Raw genomic sequence first — 18618 nt, forward strand, 5'->3', positions numbered from 1 at the left:
CATTTTCTGTCTACCTTTAGTCCCTGTTTCCTATGGAAGAGTTTTTTTTTTTTTAATAATTGTCTTTATTTGCTCATGGCTCTCTAATAGTTTTTTACAAGATCCTGTACTCTCACCCTGTTTTCCTTTTTCTTCTTTAGCCTCATGGTACTTCAGTTAGGGATCTTTGTTCTATTTAATCCCATATTACATTTTCAACTGCCTTTAAAAACAACAACAACAAAACAAAAAATGCTTAATTCATGCATTACTGTTCATTTTTTCTTCTTCACATGGTGGTGAATTAAAAAAAAATTATCTGTTCTCTCAGATGCAGGCTGCTAATGGTTCTTCTAAAAAAAAATGGAGACAATCAGGACAATGTGTAGAGGGTTTCGATTTGCTCTCATATACTTATTTCCATCCTGAGTGTTGCTGCTTAGGATTTTGAAAGGCCCATTGAGAATGTTCTCATTTTGAGATAAAACTTCAATTAGGTCTCAGTCTTTTTCACAAGATGTCTTACCCAGATGTTCTAAGTCTTTATTAAGAAACTGCAAAGAAGTCCCAATTCTTTTCTCTATAAGGGATGTTTTTTAGGAGATATTTTTCAGGTGTTTGTGATTCTCTCCATGGTAACTAAGTATTGAAAATATGTACAGGATGTCATATGTGAGCAAAAAGCAATAATAACCTCAAAAATGTTTAATGGAAGGAAATAATCATTTATAATGTGCTTATTATTTTCCAGATACTTCAATAAACATCTTATTTGATGTTTATAACTACCTGGGAGGTAGGTGCTATTATTATTTACAGTTGTGGAAACTGAGGCAGATAGGTTAAGGGACCTGATCTGTGTCACACAGCTAGTTAAGTATCTAAACTCAGCTTTTCCTGACTCTAGGGTCAGAGTCTATTACCCTATTCTTTAGTCCTTTCCATCATATCCAACTTTTGGTGACCCCTTTTGGGGTTTTCTTCGCAAAGATACTTGGGTGTTTTTCTCATTTCCTTTTCCTGCTCATTTTCAGTTGGGCCACATTGCTGTTCTTTATTGATTTTTTTTTGTCAAACTCAGAGAGCTGACTGCCTTTCTTGCCTTAGTTGCTTCACATAGCGATGATGCTTATTTTATTAGTCTCTAAAGACTTTTTTCTTTATAGGGTTTTTCTTCCCAAAGTTTATATTTAATTAATATCTGATCAAATCAATTATATCTTGGTCTTAATTTCTATCTAACCAGGGGAACTCCTCTTCTTTATTTCTTTATTAAACATGTTTATTAATTCCTTCAGCTTACATGCATAATTGAAAGCAACTAGATAATACTGGGTCTGAAATTAGGAAGACACATCTTGTGTTAAAATCTGGCCTTAGACCTTATTGGCTCTGTGACCCTGGCAAGCCACTCCACCCTGTTTGTCTCAGTTTGCTCATCTAAAAAATAATCTGGAAAGGAAATGGCAAACCAGGCTAGTATCTCTGCCAAGAAACCCCAACTGGGATCGGGAAGAATTGGACAGAACTGAAACTATTGAACAGAAACACATACATAGTTAGATGAATATTTGGCCAAAGTAATAAAAGCATCTCAAAGCATGATTATCAATAAGGATTAGTTAGTCTTTCATATCTCCGTTCATATGGTCACATTGTTATCTTCCAGTACTGGGTCACTGTTTTCCAAAAATGGAAAAGGAGTCTGGGGTGAGAAATACAGGAAGCATTTTTTCCCTCTTGCTTAGTCAACCAGTTACTTAGCCAAATAGCATTGTTGAGAGCTTACATTGTATTAAGAATTGGACTAAGCTCTAGATTAGTCCATCGTTGGTTTCAACTCCTAATCTAAAACTCCATTCATCTTTAGTGTATCCCCACAATGTCTCAAGTGCAAAAAAAAAAATGCTTTGAAATTCTTCAGTAGAGCTCCCCTGGGCAGTCATAAGTTTAAATTCATAGTATAAGACAATCATTCCATGCTTGCTCACCTAAATTAAATCCTCTACTTCATCATCTTCAAAACTGCATGCTGTGCCCAGTCCCATGCCTGAAGTCAGTAAGCACAGTCCCTCTTTAAATCCTGACAGGTAAACTTGTCACTGGTGGTCAGTGCCATCTGTTATGTGATTCAATCAAATCCTTCCCTACTTTTATAATGGGAGAGTGATACATAAGAGGACCATATGGAAAGCCTGACAGAACAGAAAGAGGTGCCACAGAACAGATGAAGGATTCAGACAGGAAGGCTGGTGGGTATCATGGAATAATAGAAAGAACACTGGATTAGAAATCAGAGGGCCTCCATTAAAATCCTGACTCTGCCAATTTATTACCTATGTGATATTATACAAGTCATTTTACTCCTTTGAGTCTTGGTTTCTTCATTTGTAAAATGAGAGGTTAGGGTTTGAACTAAATGACTAAGGTCCCTTTTAGCTCCAGATCTTTGATCCATACCTGATAAACTTAAAAGACTTCTCATTTTACCTAGATTAGTTCCATTTATCTTCATTTGTTTTTAAATGCAGATGAATAAAAAGAAAATCCATATTCTTCAGGTGGCCAAGAGCCATTAAATAATGAAGGGAACAGAGGCAGAGTAAGGCTTGACATCAACTATTTAGACAATCAGTTTTGGTAGTAGAGGGTCAAGATACACATTTATGATAATTTAATTTAATTCTTCAAAAAGTAGAGGAAGTGATCTGAGGAACTATAAGTCTAGAACTGATTATAACTAACAAGAGAAACTAGTTGACAAAGAAACAATAGAAACTTTGTGGCCAAGTGACCAATAGTCTATCACGGTTAAAAATATATATTTTTAAATCATTCTTTAAAAATTTTTTTGAATTAAAAATTCTCTTTCACTCCCACCACTCCCCTATCTACTGAGAAGTCAAATAAAATGATATGAGTTATACCTGTGAAGTCATACAAAACATATTTCTCTATTACCCATATTTGCAAAGAAAAAGTCAAAAAGTAAAGACAGCAAGAAAATTATACTTCAATTTGCAATCAATTTACTTCTCTCTCTGGAGACGAATAGCATATATATTTTTTTCATCATCAGTCCTTTGGAATTGTCTTGGATTATTGTATTAATTAGAGTAGCCAAGTTTTTCACAATTGCTGTTACTGTGCATGATGATTTCCTGGTTCTTTTCATATCACAGTGTATGATTTTATAGAAGTTTTGCTATTTTTTTCATCATCTCTTATAACATAATGATACTCTATCACAATTATATGCCTGAACTTGTTTAGCTGTTTCTCAATTAATGTTTACCCTTTTTTTTTTATTCTTTACGATCTCCAAAAGAGCTGCTATAAATATTTTTGTACATATATGTCCTCCTTTGATGTTTTTGGGATACAGACCTATTATTGCTGGATCAGAGAATGCTCACAGGTAAATTTGAGCAAATTGTTCTTCAGAATCATTGAATCAGTTTACAACTATACCTACAATTCACTAGTATAACTATTTATCATCATTCCTCTAGCATTTGTGATTTCTGATAAGGATCACTGATCCTCCTTGAGAATGAAGGACAAATAACAATGTCATTTCTGATAGGTGGGAGGCAGAGTTGTTTTAATTTGACTTTCTCTAATCAATAGTGATTTAGAGCATTTTTGTGTGATGTATAGGTAGCTTTGATTTCTTCTGAAAACTGCTAATTCATATTCTTTGAGCATTTATCAATTGGAAAATGACTCTTACTTTTATAAATTTGATTCAGTTCCTTACGTATTTGAGAAATGAGGACTTTATCAGAGAAACTTGTTATAAAATTTTTTTGTATCACTTCATTATCCATGGCAACTTTTATCAAAAAGTAATTTCTTTTATTATCTTTTTGTTATGTCTATTTTTATTTTTACTTTGTATGAGATAATGATTATTATTCCTTTTTAAAAAACTTCAACTGAAACATTTTTATTTTTATTTTTAATTCTGTGTGTGTCTTTTTTTTCCCTAGGGTATTTTTATTTCAAGTGTAAACAACGTATTGTTGGATTCTGCTTTCTAATCCATTCTCCTATTAGTTTCCTTTCAATTTCTATATTGCCCTCTGAATCTAAGATAGAGCAATTTTCCTTAATAATTTGTCAAAATATGTTGTCTTAGCTCTTTTTTTGGATCACACTTTTTAATAGTCCAATAATTCTTCAATTATCTCTTCTTGATCTATTTTCCAGGTTAGTTGTTTTTTTGATGATATAGTTCACATTTTTTCTTCCATTTTTAAAATTTTTTGACTTTGTTTTATTGTTTTCTGATGTTTTACATAGTCATTTAGCTTCCACTTACTTAGCTCTAATTTTTAAGGAATTATTTTCTTCAATGAACCTTTGTACTTCCATTTCTGTTTGGCAAATTCTTTTTTTTTTTTTTTTTAATATTTTTACAATTCTGCTTTTTAAGGAGTTTTTTTTTCCCTTAATGAAATTTTGTGTCTCTTACCATTAGTCAAATTCTAGTTTTTAAAGTGTTTTTTTTATCAGTATATTTTTGTGCCTCTTTTACCAAGCTCTTTTCATAATTTTCTTACATTGTTCTCATTTCTTTTCCCACTTTTTACTTTGCCATTTTATTTTGGAGGCTTTGTTTTTAGCTGTTTTCATATTATTGTCTTCTGAGTTTATGTCTTGATCTTCTTCATCACTATAGTAGTATTTAAAGTTCAAGTTCTTTTTATGTTGTTCATTCACTTTCCAACCTATTTCTTGATTTTGAATTTTATATTATAGTTGGACTCTACTTACCTCAGGGCCAGTAGGCCTTGTCCCAAGTTTCAGACTATTTGATGCTACTGTTTTTAGAGCTAATTCTGTGGGTCTCTAAGTTGCTTCCAAGATGATGTTATCCTGGGAGGTGTGTGGTCATAGCTCTCCTTTGTCTGTGCTCTTGTTCTTTTCCTGGAAGGATCTGTATTCTCCTGAAGTTGTCAATCCTAGTGTTCCTTTTGGTTTTGGACCTGGGACCAGGAGGCTTATTCCTTTGTGACCGCACTACAAGCACTTTCCTCTGCCTTGGAACAATGACCCAGACTTGCTTATAGGCAATAGAATTGTCTATTAGTGTCAGCTGCACCCAGTGTGAGCAAAAAGACTTCTTAAAATCTTTTTCTGACCAGTTGTTCAATTCTCTTATCATCTCTAGGATGAGAGCTCCTGAAGCTGCTGTCATGGTTGCCCCCAAGGCACACTGCTAATCTTGCAGCTATGTTCATTCTAAGGTGGCAGCCACCCCAGTGTCCCAGATCTTTCCTGCCAACCTCTAAATTGTTTTTAGTTTCAGCTGGAAGGATGTTTTACTCTGACCTATTGTTGGTTCTGTTACACCAAAATTGATTTGAGGAATTATTTTAAATGTTGGGAGAGTTCAGTTGGGTTGCTAACTTTGCCCTGCCATCTTGATATTTTGATAAACGAAAGCTAGGCATTGTATAGCATGCATTTTAAATTTTGGAGAAATGGATTTCAATGTGTTCAGGGCAAAGATAAGAAAGGATTCAACAGCTTAAAATTCTTTAGTGAGATAAGTTCAAGAAAGATTGAAAGCTTTTTTTTTCCATTCAGAAATAGAAGACAAAAAGAAAGGTCACTCCAATTAGAAGAAAAGGGGAACTAACTGCTTAAAAAGACTCATGTAGTTCCAGAGGGAACTCAGATTATGAACCTTTGATAAAAAGACATGTATAGAAGTGGAAGAAAAGCCAAGTGCCTATAGATAAGTAGAGAAGAGGAACATGGCCCTATAAAAATGGTGCCTGGAACAATAAAATGCAGAATGAACTAAAGCTGTCAATACATGCCTTGGATAGTCAAATTGTCTTGTTTAGCCATGTTTGGGGGCATGAGAAAGACCACAGAAGAGATAGGACTGCCACCTGAGTGAATAGAATGATGATGATAGGTGACAGAGAAGAGGAATAATTACTTGACTCTTATTCTGTTGGAATCCTTACAAAGTGCTAATTTAGCATGGTACTTAGCAAATCCTCTAGCTCACTAATGTATTTAAGTACTCATTGGAGCTAACACATTTGGGAGATTTCAGGGTTTAGTATGAGATATCTGAATTCACCTCCCTTAATCTCTGCCTCCAAAAGGAGGAGTCAACCTTTGGGAGATCATATATAAAGAGGCTCTTAGCTTTAGATTAGTTAGTTACTTTGGAACATTGCCAGAGATCAGAGAGGAGCACTCTGGGAGGAAACCCACAAGCCCTCTCTAGGAGGCAAGAGAGATTCATTCCAACTTTCACCTTGGTGCTGGCTGGAGACATTTGGAGTTGAGCTAGAGGAGTCAGATCCATTCCATTTTTCATCTTTGTGCTGGCTGGAGGCTGAAGAAAGCAGAGGCAAAGGACAATTGCAAGAGCTCTTGGAACCAAGCAGAAAGATAGGCCTCTAAAAAAACTAACCTGGCTATATTGAAGGATACAATAAAAGATTTGAATTTTTAGCACCTGGCTGCATTTGGGTGATTATTCCTTTTAACTGAAACTAAGGCTGCCTCCAGAAAACCTCCCTGAGAAACCTGCTCCCAGAGAGAACCATTACATTTTAAAGAAAAAGAACACCACATTATTCTATTCTTACTTTTTTTTTTTTTTTTACAAAGAATTAAAACACTCATAAGTGAGGTGGAAAATCCCTTTTGACACACTGACAAAATCTAAGAGGGAAGTTCCCTTTGACAAGTAGACCTTACAGATAAAAGACACAAAAGGAAAAAAGAGATATCTCCCTTCGTCTAGAAATAACTGCTGTAGTCCTGTCACTCTAGTCTATTCCTCAACTCAGTTTACTTGTAGAAGTTTCCAACAAAATTGATGTCAAACAAACTTTCAATTTACTTTGTCTGTAGACATTGAGCTGGTTTTTTGAAAGAAAAAGGACTTTATGAGGCAAAAATCAAGAGGGAATGTATTCCTGGTGTGAAGAATGGCCAGTGCAAACATATGGAGATGGGACATTGAATGTTGTATATAAAGAAGAAAGAAAGAGCAGTTTGGCTGGATTGGAGAATGCAAGAGGGAAAGTAATGTATAATATGATTGGAAAGGTAAATTGGGGTTGGGCTGGTGAAAGGTTAAAGCTAAATAGAAGAGTCTAATTCAATCCTGCTTTAATCATAAGAACATAGCACCTTCTCTTGAGAGGGCATGCCAGGATATGAACAGACAATTTTCCAATGAAGAAATTGAAACTATTTCTAGTCATATGAAAAGATGCTCCAAATCATTATTGAATAGAGAAATGCAAATTTGGACTGAGATACCACTACATACCTCTCAAATTGGCTAAGATGGCAGGAAATGATAATGACGAATATTGGGGGGAATGTGGGAAAATTGGGACATTGATACATTAATGGTGGAGTTGTGAACGGATCCAACCATTCTGGAGAGCAGTTTGGAACTGCACTCAAAAAGTTATCAAACTGTGCATACCCTTTGATCCAGCAGTGTTTCTACTGGGCTTATATCCCAAAGAGATCTTAAAGAAGGGAAAGGGACCTGTATGTGCCAAAATGTTTGTGGCAGCCCTATTTGTAGTGGCTAGAAACTGAAAACTGAATGGATTATCATCAGTTGGAGAATGACTGAATAAATTACAATATATAGATATTATGGAATATTATTGTTCTGTAAGAAATGATCATCAGGATGATTTCAGAGAAGCTTGGAGAGACTTACATGAAGTGATGTTAAGTGAAACGAGCAGGACCAGGAGATCATTATATACCTCAACAACGATACTGTATAAGGATGTATTCTGATGGACATGGCTCTCTTCAACAATGAGATGATCCAAACCAGTTCCAATTGTTCAGTAATGAAAAGAATCAGCTACACTCGGAGAGAGAACTATGGGAAATGAGTGTGGACCACAACATAACATTTCCACTCTTTCTGTTATTGTTTGCTTGCATTTTTGTTTTTCTTCTCAGGTTTTTTTAAAACTTCTTTTTAGATCCTATCTTTCTCGTACACAGCAAGATAACTATAAATATGTATACATATATTGTATTTAACATATACTTTTAACATATTTAACATGTATGGGACTACCTGCCATCTAGGGGAAGGTGGAGGGAAGGAGAGGAAAAGTTGGAACAGAAGGTTTTGCAAGGGTCAATGTTGAAAAATTACTCATGCATATATCTTGTAAATAAAAAGCTATAATAAAAAAAGAGGGCATGCTATGCAGGTAGTCTTGTTTCAGTGTCTCCCATGTCATACAATTAATTTTAAAATTCTTAAGAGAGGCCTTTAAGAGTGTCCTTGAAGATAATCTGGATTGGGGAGAGATGACATAGGGAGATCAATTAAGAAATCAATTAGACTTGTTGTCTTGATTCAGCTTGCACTTTCTAGGCCTGAGATTGTGATTTTGGACTGCCATTATGAAAGACTTCATTGGTGTTATATTGAAAAGAATATACTATTTGAACTCATGGGATTATAGGATCACAATTTATATAGAGAGTGGCTAATTTCAAACCCTATATTGTATCTTCCTTGAATGGGTTAGGGCAAAGGTCTTTATCTCTCTGTAGTGTTGAGTTTCTTCACTCATAAAACTAAGCAGTTAGATTGAATGATTTCAAAGGTCTCATTTTGCTCTGGATCTTTTTATGCACAAAATCTTAATAAATTAAATTATAAATGTAGTAAAGTTGGTGTATAGTGGCCACTTTCTGCATGAAATCGTATGGTTTCTATTTTTTTCTTTCAATTTTAAAACCATCAGCTTGGGTTTTTAGGGCAACGAATTTTTCATCTCAAGGAAGAGCTTTGGCGATATATAATAATGAAAGTAGCTAAACTCAGAGGCTTGTTGGCAGGAATTTGAATATCTGCCCTTTGGCTTCTTTTGCTTCTCATCTGTATTTCATAACATAAAATTAGCAAGAATTTCACATAGATGAAATCTGCTTACTGAATGATGCTTGCAAATAACACATTCATCAATTAACATTTCGGTGTTTTGATTAAACTATTTTGCAAGTGATTTCACTTCAGTATCAGTTGAAGAGCATAGTTAGAAGAAAAAATTTGGTTTGGCACAGGGCATCCTTATGTTATTCTTCCATTTAACAGACCAAAGAAATAATATCAATTTCAAAGTGGCCCTTTTCCTATTCAGGTAATCTTTTTCCCCTGTAACTTTTAAGGTCATATGAAATATAAAGTAATAGGAATTGTCATAAAGAATTACTGTTCCAATTTCAAACAAGGCCAAACAATGACTTCATTCTTTTATTGATAGTCTACCACAGCTTATTAGACAACTTTTCCTTTTCCAATCTGCTGTTTCAATCTTTTGTCTCGATCTCAACATTTGTATCTGTCATATCTTTTAATTGCTTTAGCTCTGTTATTCACATGCTTTATGTTTTGTCATTCAAATCAATTTTTATGTTTTCTTATTTAAAAAAATACACATATCTCTTTTGTCAACAACTTTTCATGTTCTCCCTTAGATACCTCGAATCATCCTAACTCGCCCTTCAACTTCAGATGAGGACACTGACCTATTTTCTCAAGATCTAGATGAATTCAAGATGGAAGATATCACTGTTGATGGAGGCTCCCTCCATTCAGATCACCTGAATGATGCTTCTTTCCCTTCCTAATAAAATCATTCCACTAAAGAGTTTGTTTTTCATTATTAAACTTCAGCTAACACTGAACCACAATGCCTTATTCATAGCGTAGCAGTTTTGCATGAGTATTGACTTTTAATTGAAACAAACAAAACTCATTGCTGTTTAATCCAACTTGCCTTTGCAATAAGAAAGATTATTCCTTTGGGATTCTGTGCTCTTGCAAATGTAATGATTTGAATAAAGTGACATCCATGGTTGTCTTAATAGATTTCATGTATCCACATTTAAGTGCATTCTACAAGCACTTTATTGTTATTGACAGAGAGAGAGATCACAAGGGTAATTTTAATCTTTACATTTCACTGGGGGAAATGGTAAAAGTAATTGTATAGATTTTTACCTTAGTCTCTTATATTCCCCTGATATGGCCTATTCTTTGCTTCATTTACAAAATCCCTGGCTCCCAAAGGTTGTTCATATTATTGTTTTCTATTTGAATAAAATGTCACTTTCAGTCTAGCGAATGTCTTTTTTTTTCTTCTTGTAGCTTTGGTGTATTTTAATAAATAATATGAACCACTAGATTTTATAGTAACTATTCCCACAACTCCTGTATCCCCTAGCCTTTCACCAAGAGTGCCAGACAGACACTTCACACAGGTAGTCGTTGTCTGTCACCAGAACCTGTGCCTCAACTCCTAATATATTCTTTTATTCACTAGCCACCACTTCTCTTCAAAACAGTTTTAGTTCTGAGGCTGAGAAACAGAATATAGAACTGCTCTCAGAGGATCTACAATCTAAAATTGGGAAGATTTAATATTTTCTGTATGGAATAAGCTTTTGAAGTGATGCTGTAAAGTACCATGAAGGTTTATCCTGATCATGTTATGATTTTAAAAAATTTTGTTATATGGCATCTTGACAGAACAGTAATGATAACAATGAGTTCTCATGGGTATCAGCCTGGCTGGGTGACCAAAGATTAACCACCAAGCCAGGACTGGCAGTTTTGTGCTTAAGCTAATATTTATATAGTGGTATGTTATGTTCCATTGTGTTAAATGCTTTACAATATTTTCTCATTTGATCCTCATAACATTTTATTTTGATTTGTGCTATATTACCCCCACTTTACAAATTAGCAAACTGAGGGAAACAGAAGTAAAAAGACTTGTAGAGTCACACAGCTAATAAGTCTATTCAGAGTTGAACTAAGTTCTTCCCAGCTCCAGATCAAGTGTGCCACCTAACTTGTGTCTTTTAATGTTTGGAAATCAAGTTGAATCTCATTCCAATCCTTATCTTTTTAACATTCTATGATTGTGTTCTTATAATTTTAGCCATAATAAACATTTGTGAATTGCCTACTACACAAAGGACATTTTGTTAAATATGAGAGAAAAGATGATTAGGTAAGACAAAGTTCCTCCCCTCAGGGAACTTGCAATCTAGTAAGAGGGCATTTAAACAAAATAATTTGAATAAAAAAAATATTGAGTTCTTCAGGATACTCTCCAAAGGTCCCCAGGTTCAAATATTTATTTGTTCACTTCCACTCAAAGATAAAGCTTTTGGTGCCCCACTAATTGTGATTAACTTTGCCAATCAGCTGGAGAGCACAATTAGGGTTTTTTTTTTTTTTTTTTTTAGTATTTAATGAAATAACATAGTTGCAAAAGAAATATTCAAACATTCCCCTCTAAACTTGAGGCAAGCTCTCTCATGGTCTCAAATAAATAAACCAGGAGAACTTAGTCACTTTCCCACAATGAATGTAAAGAGTGGACACATATAGGGACTGTATGGTAGAAGTGCATGTGTGGAGGAATATTCACACAAGGAAAAGGCATTGCTAGCACCTATGGAGAAGAATATACATGAATACTCCAACCCAAATTAACAAAATAAAAAAAGTGTCCATGGCAAAGACATGCATAGAAGGGTAATTTCCATCCTTCACTCTGAAAGACCTGGGATATTTTTTGGTGTTCTCACCAGGCTTGCCTTCTGCTGGTGCATAATATCCATCGGGCATATGCTCTTTACCAGACATCTCCTTGTTCTTCTGCTATAAATATAGTCTTCATTGAATATTGATTCTTGCTGTTCTCCTGTGGCTGCTGCTCAATATTGTCCAACTGACCCTACCATCACTACTGTTCTCTTCTAGGTGTGATTCCACTTAGCCACTATATTAATAGGTTGAAAACTAGAAGGGGGCACAGAAATAATGCAATCTGACCCCTTCATTTTACAAATTAAGAAACTAAAATTCAAAGAATCTATTGATCCAAATTATATTGGTCCCATTAGGAAGTGCCAATATTTGAAAGTGGATCTTCTCATGCCAACTGTAGTTGCCTTCTACTGTGGTATTGATGGAGCTTCTAATTCCTAGCTTCCGGTTTCAGTTAGTGTTCTCTTCCTCACAGAAGAATAAATAGGCTCTCCTATGCTCCTTTAAAGTACAGAGACTTTCTGCTGTATAACCTTTTCAAAAAAAAAAAGGGCAAAAATCCAAAGCTAGTCAATATAGGTAGATGATGAAAATAAAGAAACATAGCCAGTCATCACACTAAGGGAACAAAAAGCAAAATAAAAAAATCTTAAGATTAAACCCTTCTTATTTTTTGTTTTGATTTTGTGTGGTTTGGTATTCCCCATGGAAATATCTTTGTTTTTCTGAGCTTTGACTATAATGAATATTTTCTTTTCAGAAGGGAGAATCTTTGCCCTACTTGCCTATTCTTTAGAACACAGAATAGGTCCAACTATCTAGTGTAAGTCTTAAATCAATTTTTTTGAAATGTATTTACTGATTACTGAGTCCTGCATCTCCATCAGAAACTTCCCTAATAACTGCTAGGAAGTTTACGAAACTTTCTGTTTAATTCCCAACTGGGGATCCTGTTTCCTCAAATTCATTTCAGAGAGAATTTAGTTCCTAAAGCTCCACAAAGCTATGTGAGTGTGTTCCTTTTCAATATTTTGTAGAGCCAATATGCTTTGTGATTACTACTCAAATGAAACAAAATCAGCACAAAAACTAAACTCTGGACTCAAGATCATTGCCTATCTCCTATCTACCACATTCTTGATCCTTCATGTCTCTATATACAGACAAAAACTTATTTCAGACTTTGAGCCTATTCTATAGATATATAACAGGCAAAATAATGCTATAGACTATAGAATTTGTGGAGTGGGGTTTAAAGTGCTGACTAAATTGTGTGCTGATGAAAAGGTACATTGGTTATTTTGTATGTCTATCAATGTTTTTCTACAAGCAATAAACTCATCATTTCTTATATTACAATAATATTCCAACATGATCATATATTATAATTTGTTCAGTCATTTCCCAATAGATGGACATCCCTGAAATTTCCAGTTCTTTGCCACCACAAAGAGATCTAGTATAAACAATTTAGAACACATAGGTCATTTCCTCTCCCCCCCAATTATCTTTGAAATAGACCTAGTAGTGGAATTGCTGGGTCAGCTAGATATAGACAGTTTAATAACTCTTTGGACATAATTCCAGATTGTTTTCCAAAATGGTTGGGTAGTTCACAGTTTCACCAAAAGTGAATTAATTTCCCAATTTTCCATATCCTCCCAACATTTGTAGCTTTACCCTTCAATCATTTTGCAATCATCTTTGCTTTTATTCTAGTATGCTATGGAAATACTTGTATTATTTCATAAATTAAAAAATAAAAAAAAATTAACAAGAAATATATTGACATTATGCTGTTGTGATACCAGGAATGGGAATTAGGATTATGGTACCTGATAAAATTATGGGTTAGACAGATTATAGTTCTGTTACAAGTAAAGCATATTCAGAATGGAGATAGCCATGAACTGAGCTATAGTATTTCCCATTTGACAATGGTCAACAAACATTTATTAAGCACTTACTGTGTGCCAGACACCATGCTAAGCAGTGTTCTATGATCAAATCACTTTCACTGTGGGGCCCTCAATGTCTCCTTCTGGTAAAAGGGAGGATGATACTTATTCTGTCCTACTCAGAAGGTTACTTTCAGGAAAATGCTTTGAGAAGCTTAAAAGATATAGAAATGTGAGTTTTTCAGAAACCTCCCCCAAAGTGCACCTCTCTGATATATTTACTAAGAGTGCCAAATGTGTGCATGCATATTGTATGAGTTTTTAAATCTTAAAACCTCCAAGATCTTGCATGTAGATTCTTAAGCAATGGCAGCTGAATTAAAATGAAGTAAAGTGTTGAACACACATTTGTCTAGCTACTTTCATGCTCAGAATGTGTTATTTTGACATATACCATCTTTAGGCTATAAAGAAAGATTGAATAGAGAAAAGAAATAAGGTCCTTCAGTATGAAAATTGACACTTGAATTACGCTGAACATTTGCAAAGAGGATGCTAAAAAAGAAATAGCTTCAAGATCAATGAAAGAAATGTCAAACTTGAGCAGAATACAAAAATAACATGACCCTATTATGGCCTAAAGAGTGGATTGAAGCCAGTAAAGGCCCTTGAACTTGACAAGTGCAAGGTTATGAAAACTGTGATAATTGAGACTGAGGCAGGGCATCCAGGAAGTGAGAGTAAGTAAAGTTTGGTAGAGCAGGAAGAGAGAAGTTATGACTTTGAGCATTATGATATTGGAAAGAGAGTAAGATGAGCTTTCAAGTATGTGCTCCCCTGTATTGAGTTACTAAGGAGATTTACATCATGGATGCATAACAGGTCTCTTTTCTTATACCTTGTAAGTGGAACTATTTAAGCTAAGCTAAATTAAATATTTAGATCAATTCTAGTATCTTGTAAGTTATTTTGGAATCTTAGAAGATCACTATTGATATGTGTGTATGTGTGTGTGTTTGTGTGTGTGTGTGTGTGTGTGTGTGTGTGTGTATGTGTGTATGTTGAGGGACAGTGATGGGAGGTGATCAGCAGCATCTTGAAAATGTTGCATCTAGAATTAGAACATAATACTTAAGATACGTTTTGATGAGGGAAGAGTTCCCTTGTTCATTCTGGATGGTATGACTCTCTTATCTCACTCTAAGGTAAAATTATTTATTTGAGCTATTGTCACATTGTTGAAGTGCAGTGAGTTTGCAATCCATTAAAAAAGTGCAGATTTTTCTTTAAAAATATTTTATTTGTATTTTTCTCATATAAGATCTGCCTTTTCATGCTTGCACCCTAAATTCTTCCTCACCTTCACTGAGAAACTAAAAAAAAAACTATTAGAAACATGTATGACAACATAGTCTCAAAAATGTTTTCACATAGCAATATCAAAAAAATATTTGTCTCATTCTATGTTCTGACTCCTTCACCTCTCTGTCACTGGGGGATAACATGATTCTTCATTAGTCCTTTGAAAAACCTGTTGGTCATTACACTGATAGGAGTTTATTATAATATTAATAAATCACATTTCTATACCATGACTTGTTGAACCATTCTCCAATTTATGCTACTCTCTTTAGGTTCACATTCTTTGCCATTAGAAAGAGCTAAAAATTTTGTATACAAAATATAATTTGTTTTGTTTAAGGCTTATTGTTGTTAGTCCTTTATTTTTGAAGAAGACAAATGACATTATGGAGTGATGATGTCTTGATTTTGAGAGTAAATTGAACTTAAGTGAGTCAGAGTCATCATTCTCACTTTCTCTTCCAGAGTACAGTGGCAGGACAAGAGTCAAGAGTGCTGGTGTCAGCTTGGGATGCACTAGGTGACCATGGAATCTTTCATACCTGACCAAGCTCTATACAGTCCCATAAACTTGCTTCAGCTGTCTTCTTTGTCATTCAAACAGTTTGTTCCCGTCTACCTATTCCTCTAGAAAAAGCCTCCACATGCTTGGGATAGATATTTCCCTAATTCATTTACAGGTTTGAGGCTTTTTCGTTACCCTCAATCTATTTTAGCCCATCCGCAGAGATGGTTTTGCCAGACTGTGACCACTATTCATGCTATCGCTTCTTGGAGCCACAGGTGAGAGCTGGATGAGAGGTGGATGAGTAGCCCTGAAAAGGTCTCAGCAAACCCTTACACCAGAGGTGCTAGTCCTCCCCCAACACCCAGTACACTATATATGAAATGTAATTTATTTTGCTTAGAATTAATCCCTCTCTTATTCTGTCCCTCTCCCTTCTCCTTTTTCTCTCATTTCCCTGTTGAGTGAAATGTACTTCTGTATTCACCTCTATGTGAATGCATTCTTCCTTGATTGAAACAATTCAGATTAGAGTGAGGTTCAATTATCAGCTATCCCTCCCTCCTTGTTTGTATAGCTGTCTCATTGTATACCCCAATTATATAAGATCATTTCCCCCAACTCTCTTCTTTCCCTTTCTTTTTTTAACCTCATCAAGACAAAACAGAACTAATCCCAGGCTTTATATAATGGACTTTTTGTGAACTGTGATGATAGGGTTCATAAGGGACATATATCATCTTCCTTTATTTCAAAATAAGCAGTTTATTCACAGCTTAGTCATTTTATCAGGAATGATTAAATATCTTCTAATTCATTAAAGGTCCATTTTTGCCCCACCCTCCAACATCTTCCTTTCCTCCTCACTCTATATGGTTTTACTAGTCAAATTAATGTTGGTGCTAAGAGCATATTATTTGCTTTCTGGAATATTATATTCTAAGTTCTTTACTATTTTATAGTGATAGGTGCTAAATCATGGATGATGCTGACTGTGACTCCTTAGTATTTAATGATTGCTTTTTGGTATTTTGTGATATATGTATGTGTTTATGTATACATATGCATACATGTGTACATATTATGTATTTGTGTGTATATATACATACATTATATATATATATATATATATATATATATATATGCACATTACATATGTTCTAGAGTCAGGCTCACTGGCCTACTCTGCAGATTATATATATATATATATATATATATATATATATATATATATATATATACACATACAGGATTGTAAGAAAGTAAATGTTATATATGTATATGTATGTATACATATATATAACAAGACATTTACTTTCTTACATATAGGACTGTATGTCTTGCATGTATATATGTCTTGTAATATATATATATATATAAAATATATATATAAATAGTAAATGTCTTTCAATATATATATGTATATATACATATACATATATAACATTTACTTTCTTACAGTCCTGTATGTGTTTATATCTGTATATTTAAATATATGATTTCAGAAAGGCCTGGAGACACTTACATGAAGTAATCCTTAGTGAAGTGAGTACAACCAGGAGAATATTGTACACAGCAACAACAGGATTGTGTGATGATCAGTTCAGATGGACATGCCTCTTTTGAACAATGAGGTGATTCAAGCCAATTCCAATAGACTTGATGAAGAGAGGTATTTGCATCCAGAAAGAGGATTGTGGTAACTGAATGTGGATTGCAATATAATATTTGTACCTTTTTTTGATTTGTTTGCTTGCATTTTGTTTTCTTTTTCATTTTTTTCCTTTTTGATCTGATTTTTCTTGTGCAGCATGATAAATGTAGAAATATGTATAGAAGAATTGTACATGTTTAACATATATTGATTTATTTGTTGTTTAGGGAGAGGAGGTCGAGAGAAGGGAGGGAGAAAAATTTGGAACACAAAGTTTTGCAAGGGTGAATGTTGAAAACTATCTTTGCATTTATTTTGAAAATAAAAAGCTATTATTAAAAATACATATATAGGCATATTCATATGTATATGTACACACACAAGTTTTATTTTAAGATTTATTAAAATATATTATCTAGATCCTATTTTCTTGGTCGTGACATTTAGATAGCCCATCGATTCTCAATTTCTTTTCTTCTCAATCTGTTTTCCAAGTTTCCAAATTGTTTTTGTTATAACTTGCATTTTTTCTATTTTTTCAGTCTTTTAACTATAATTAATATTTCTTGTTGCCTTATGAATTCTTTTGTTTTTATTTGGTTCACATAATTTTCAGGAAATTTGTTGTTTGGGAAATGTTTTGTACTTCTTTTGACAAGCTGTTAATTCACTTTCCTATTATTTTTTTCATAGCTCTCATTTCCTTTCTAATATTTCCTGAAGTGCTCTCATTCCATTTATAAAAAACATTTAAATTTAAAAAAAACCACCTTCCAAACTCTTACTTCCTCTCTTCCAGGAATTCTAGTTGAGTTTATAACCAAACTATTTTTCTCTGAGGCATTGCTTATAAATATTTTGAAATCATTCTCCTTTTCTGTGTTTGTGTCTGGGCATTCCTGCCATCATAATAGCTCATTATGGCAATTCTTCTCCCCCCTAATCCTTCCAGCCTACATTTGATTTTTCACTTTTTATTAGGGATGATCTCTGCCACACTCCTGTAAAAAACATCTGGGGCTGCTGCAGCTTCTTGTTAGTGTTTTGAGTGTTATGTTAGCCTCGGATCTCAGGGACAGGTTGCAAGCTTTCAGTGCTGCCAAAATGGTCTGATCCAGGACATAATTTAATCTCTGTCCTCTGGTCTGAGCTCTGCAAATTCCAGGGTTTGGTTTGGTCTGCTCAAGAGTGGACTGCTACTGGACTCTGTTCCTATCAGCCATATGGGCTGAGTGATAGAATTGTAGGCTTCCTTTTGTTATTCTTCTTCAGGCTGAGGTAGATGCTGGAAGTGTGACCTTGCGCTGAATCTGAGCCATACTGATGCTTCTGCTACTATTGGCTTCTAAATTTCTTTCTTTATTCATACATAGCCTATGGCCTCCTTATCTTGAATGCTGCTTATCTGCTTAGATCCCCTTCTCACTCTATCCTGAATTTGTCACCTAGAACTAGGTAGTTAGTACTAGTACTAAGTAGTAGGTGATGAATTTTCTAGGCGTGATAGTTTGGATCTGGAATCTCCTATTGCTCAGCTTTTTTTCTGGTGCTGGAATACTTCATGTTAGAGAGCTCCTTGTCCAACCCTGTCCCTAGAGCCTACAGACATCCTTGTCTATAGCCC

At 34.4% G+C, this 18618-nt stretch overlaps 1 protein-coding gene across 1 annotated transcript in view; it reads left to right on the forward strand.

Moving 5' to 3' along the window:
• Positions 1-10134, forward strand: part of LOC127561463 (uncharacterized) — a 70102-nt gene extending 59968 nt beyond the window's left edge. The window contains exon 6 of the mRNA XM_051996701.1: positions 9490-10134. Coding sequence (XP_051852661.1) covers positions 9490-9642 — 153 coding nt within the window. The 3' untranslated portion in view covers positions 9643-10134. The remainder of the gene's footprint in view (positions 1-9489) is intronic.
• The last annotated feature ends 8484 nt before the right edge of the window (positions 10135-18618 follow it).

The sequence above is a fragment of the Antechinus flavipes genome, chromosome 4 (assembly GCF_016432865.1).
Source record: "Antechinus flavipes isolate AdamAnt ecotype Samford, QLD, Australia chromosome 4, AdamAnt_v2, whole genome shotgun sequence".
NCBI classification, from domain to species: domain Eukaryota; kingdom Metazoa; phylum Chordata; class Mammalia; order Dasyuromorphia; family Dasyuridae; genus Antechinus; species Antechinus flavipes.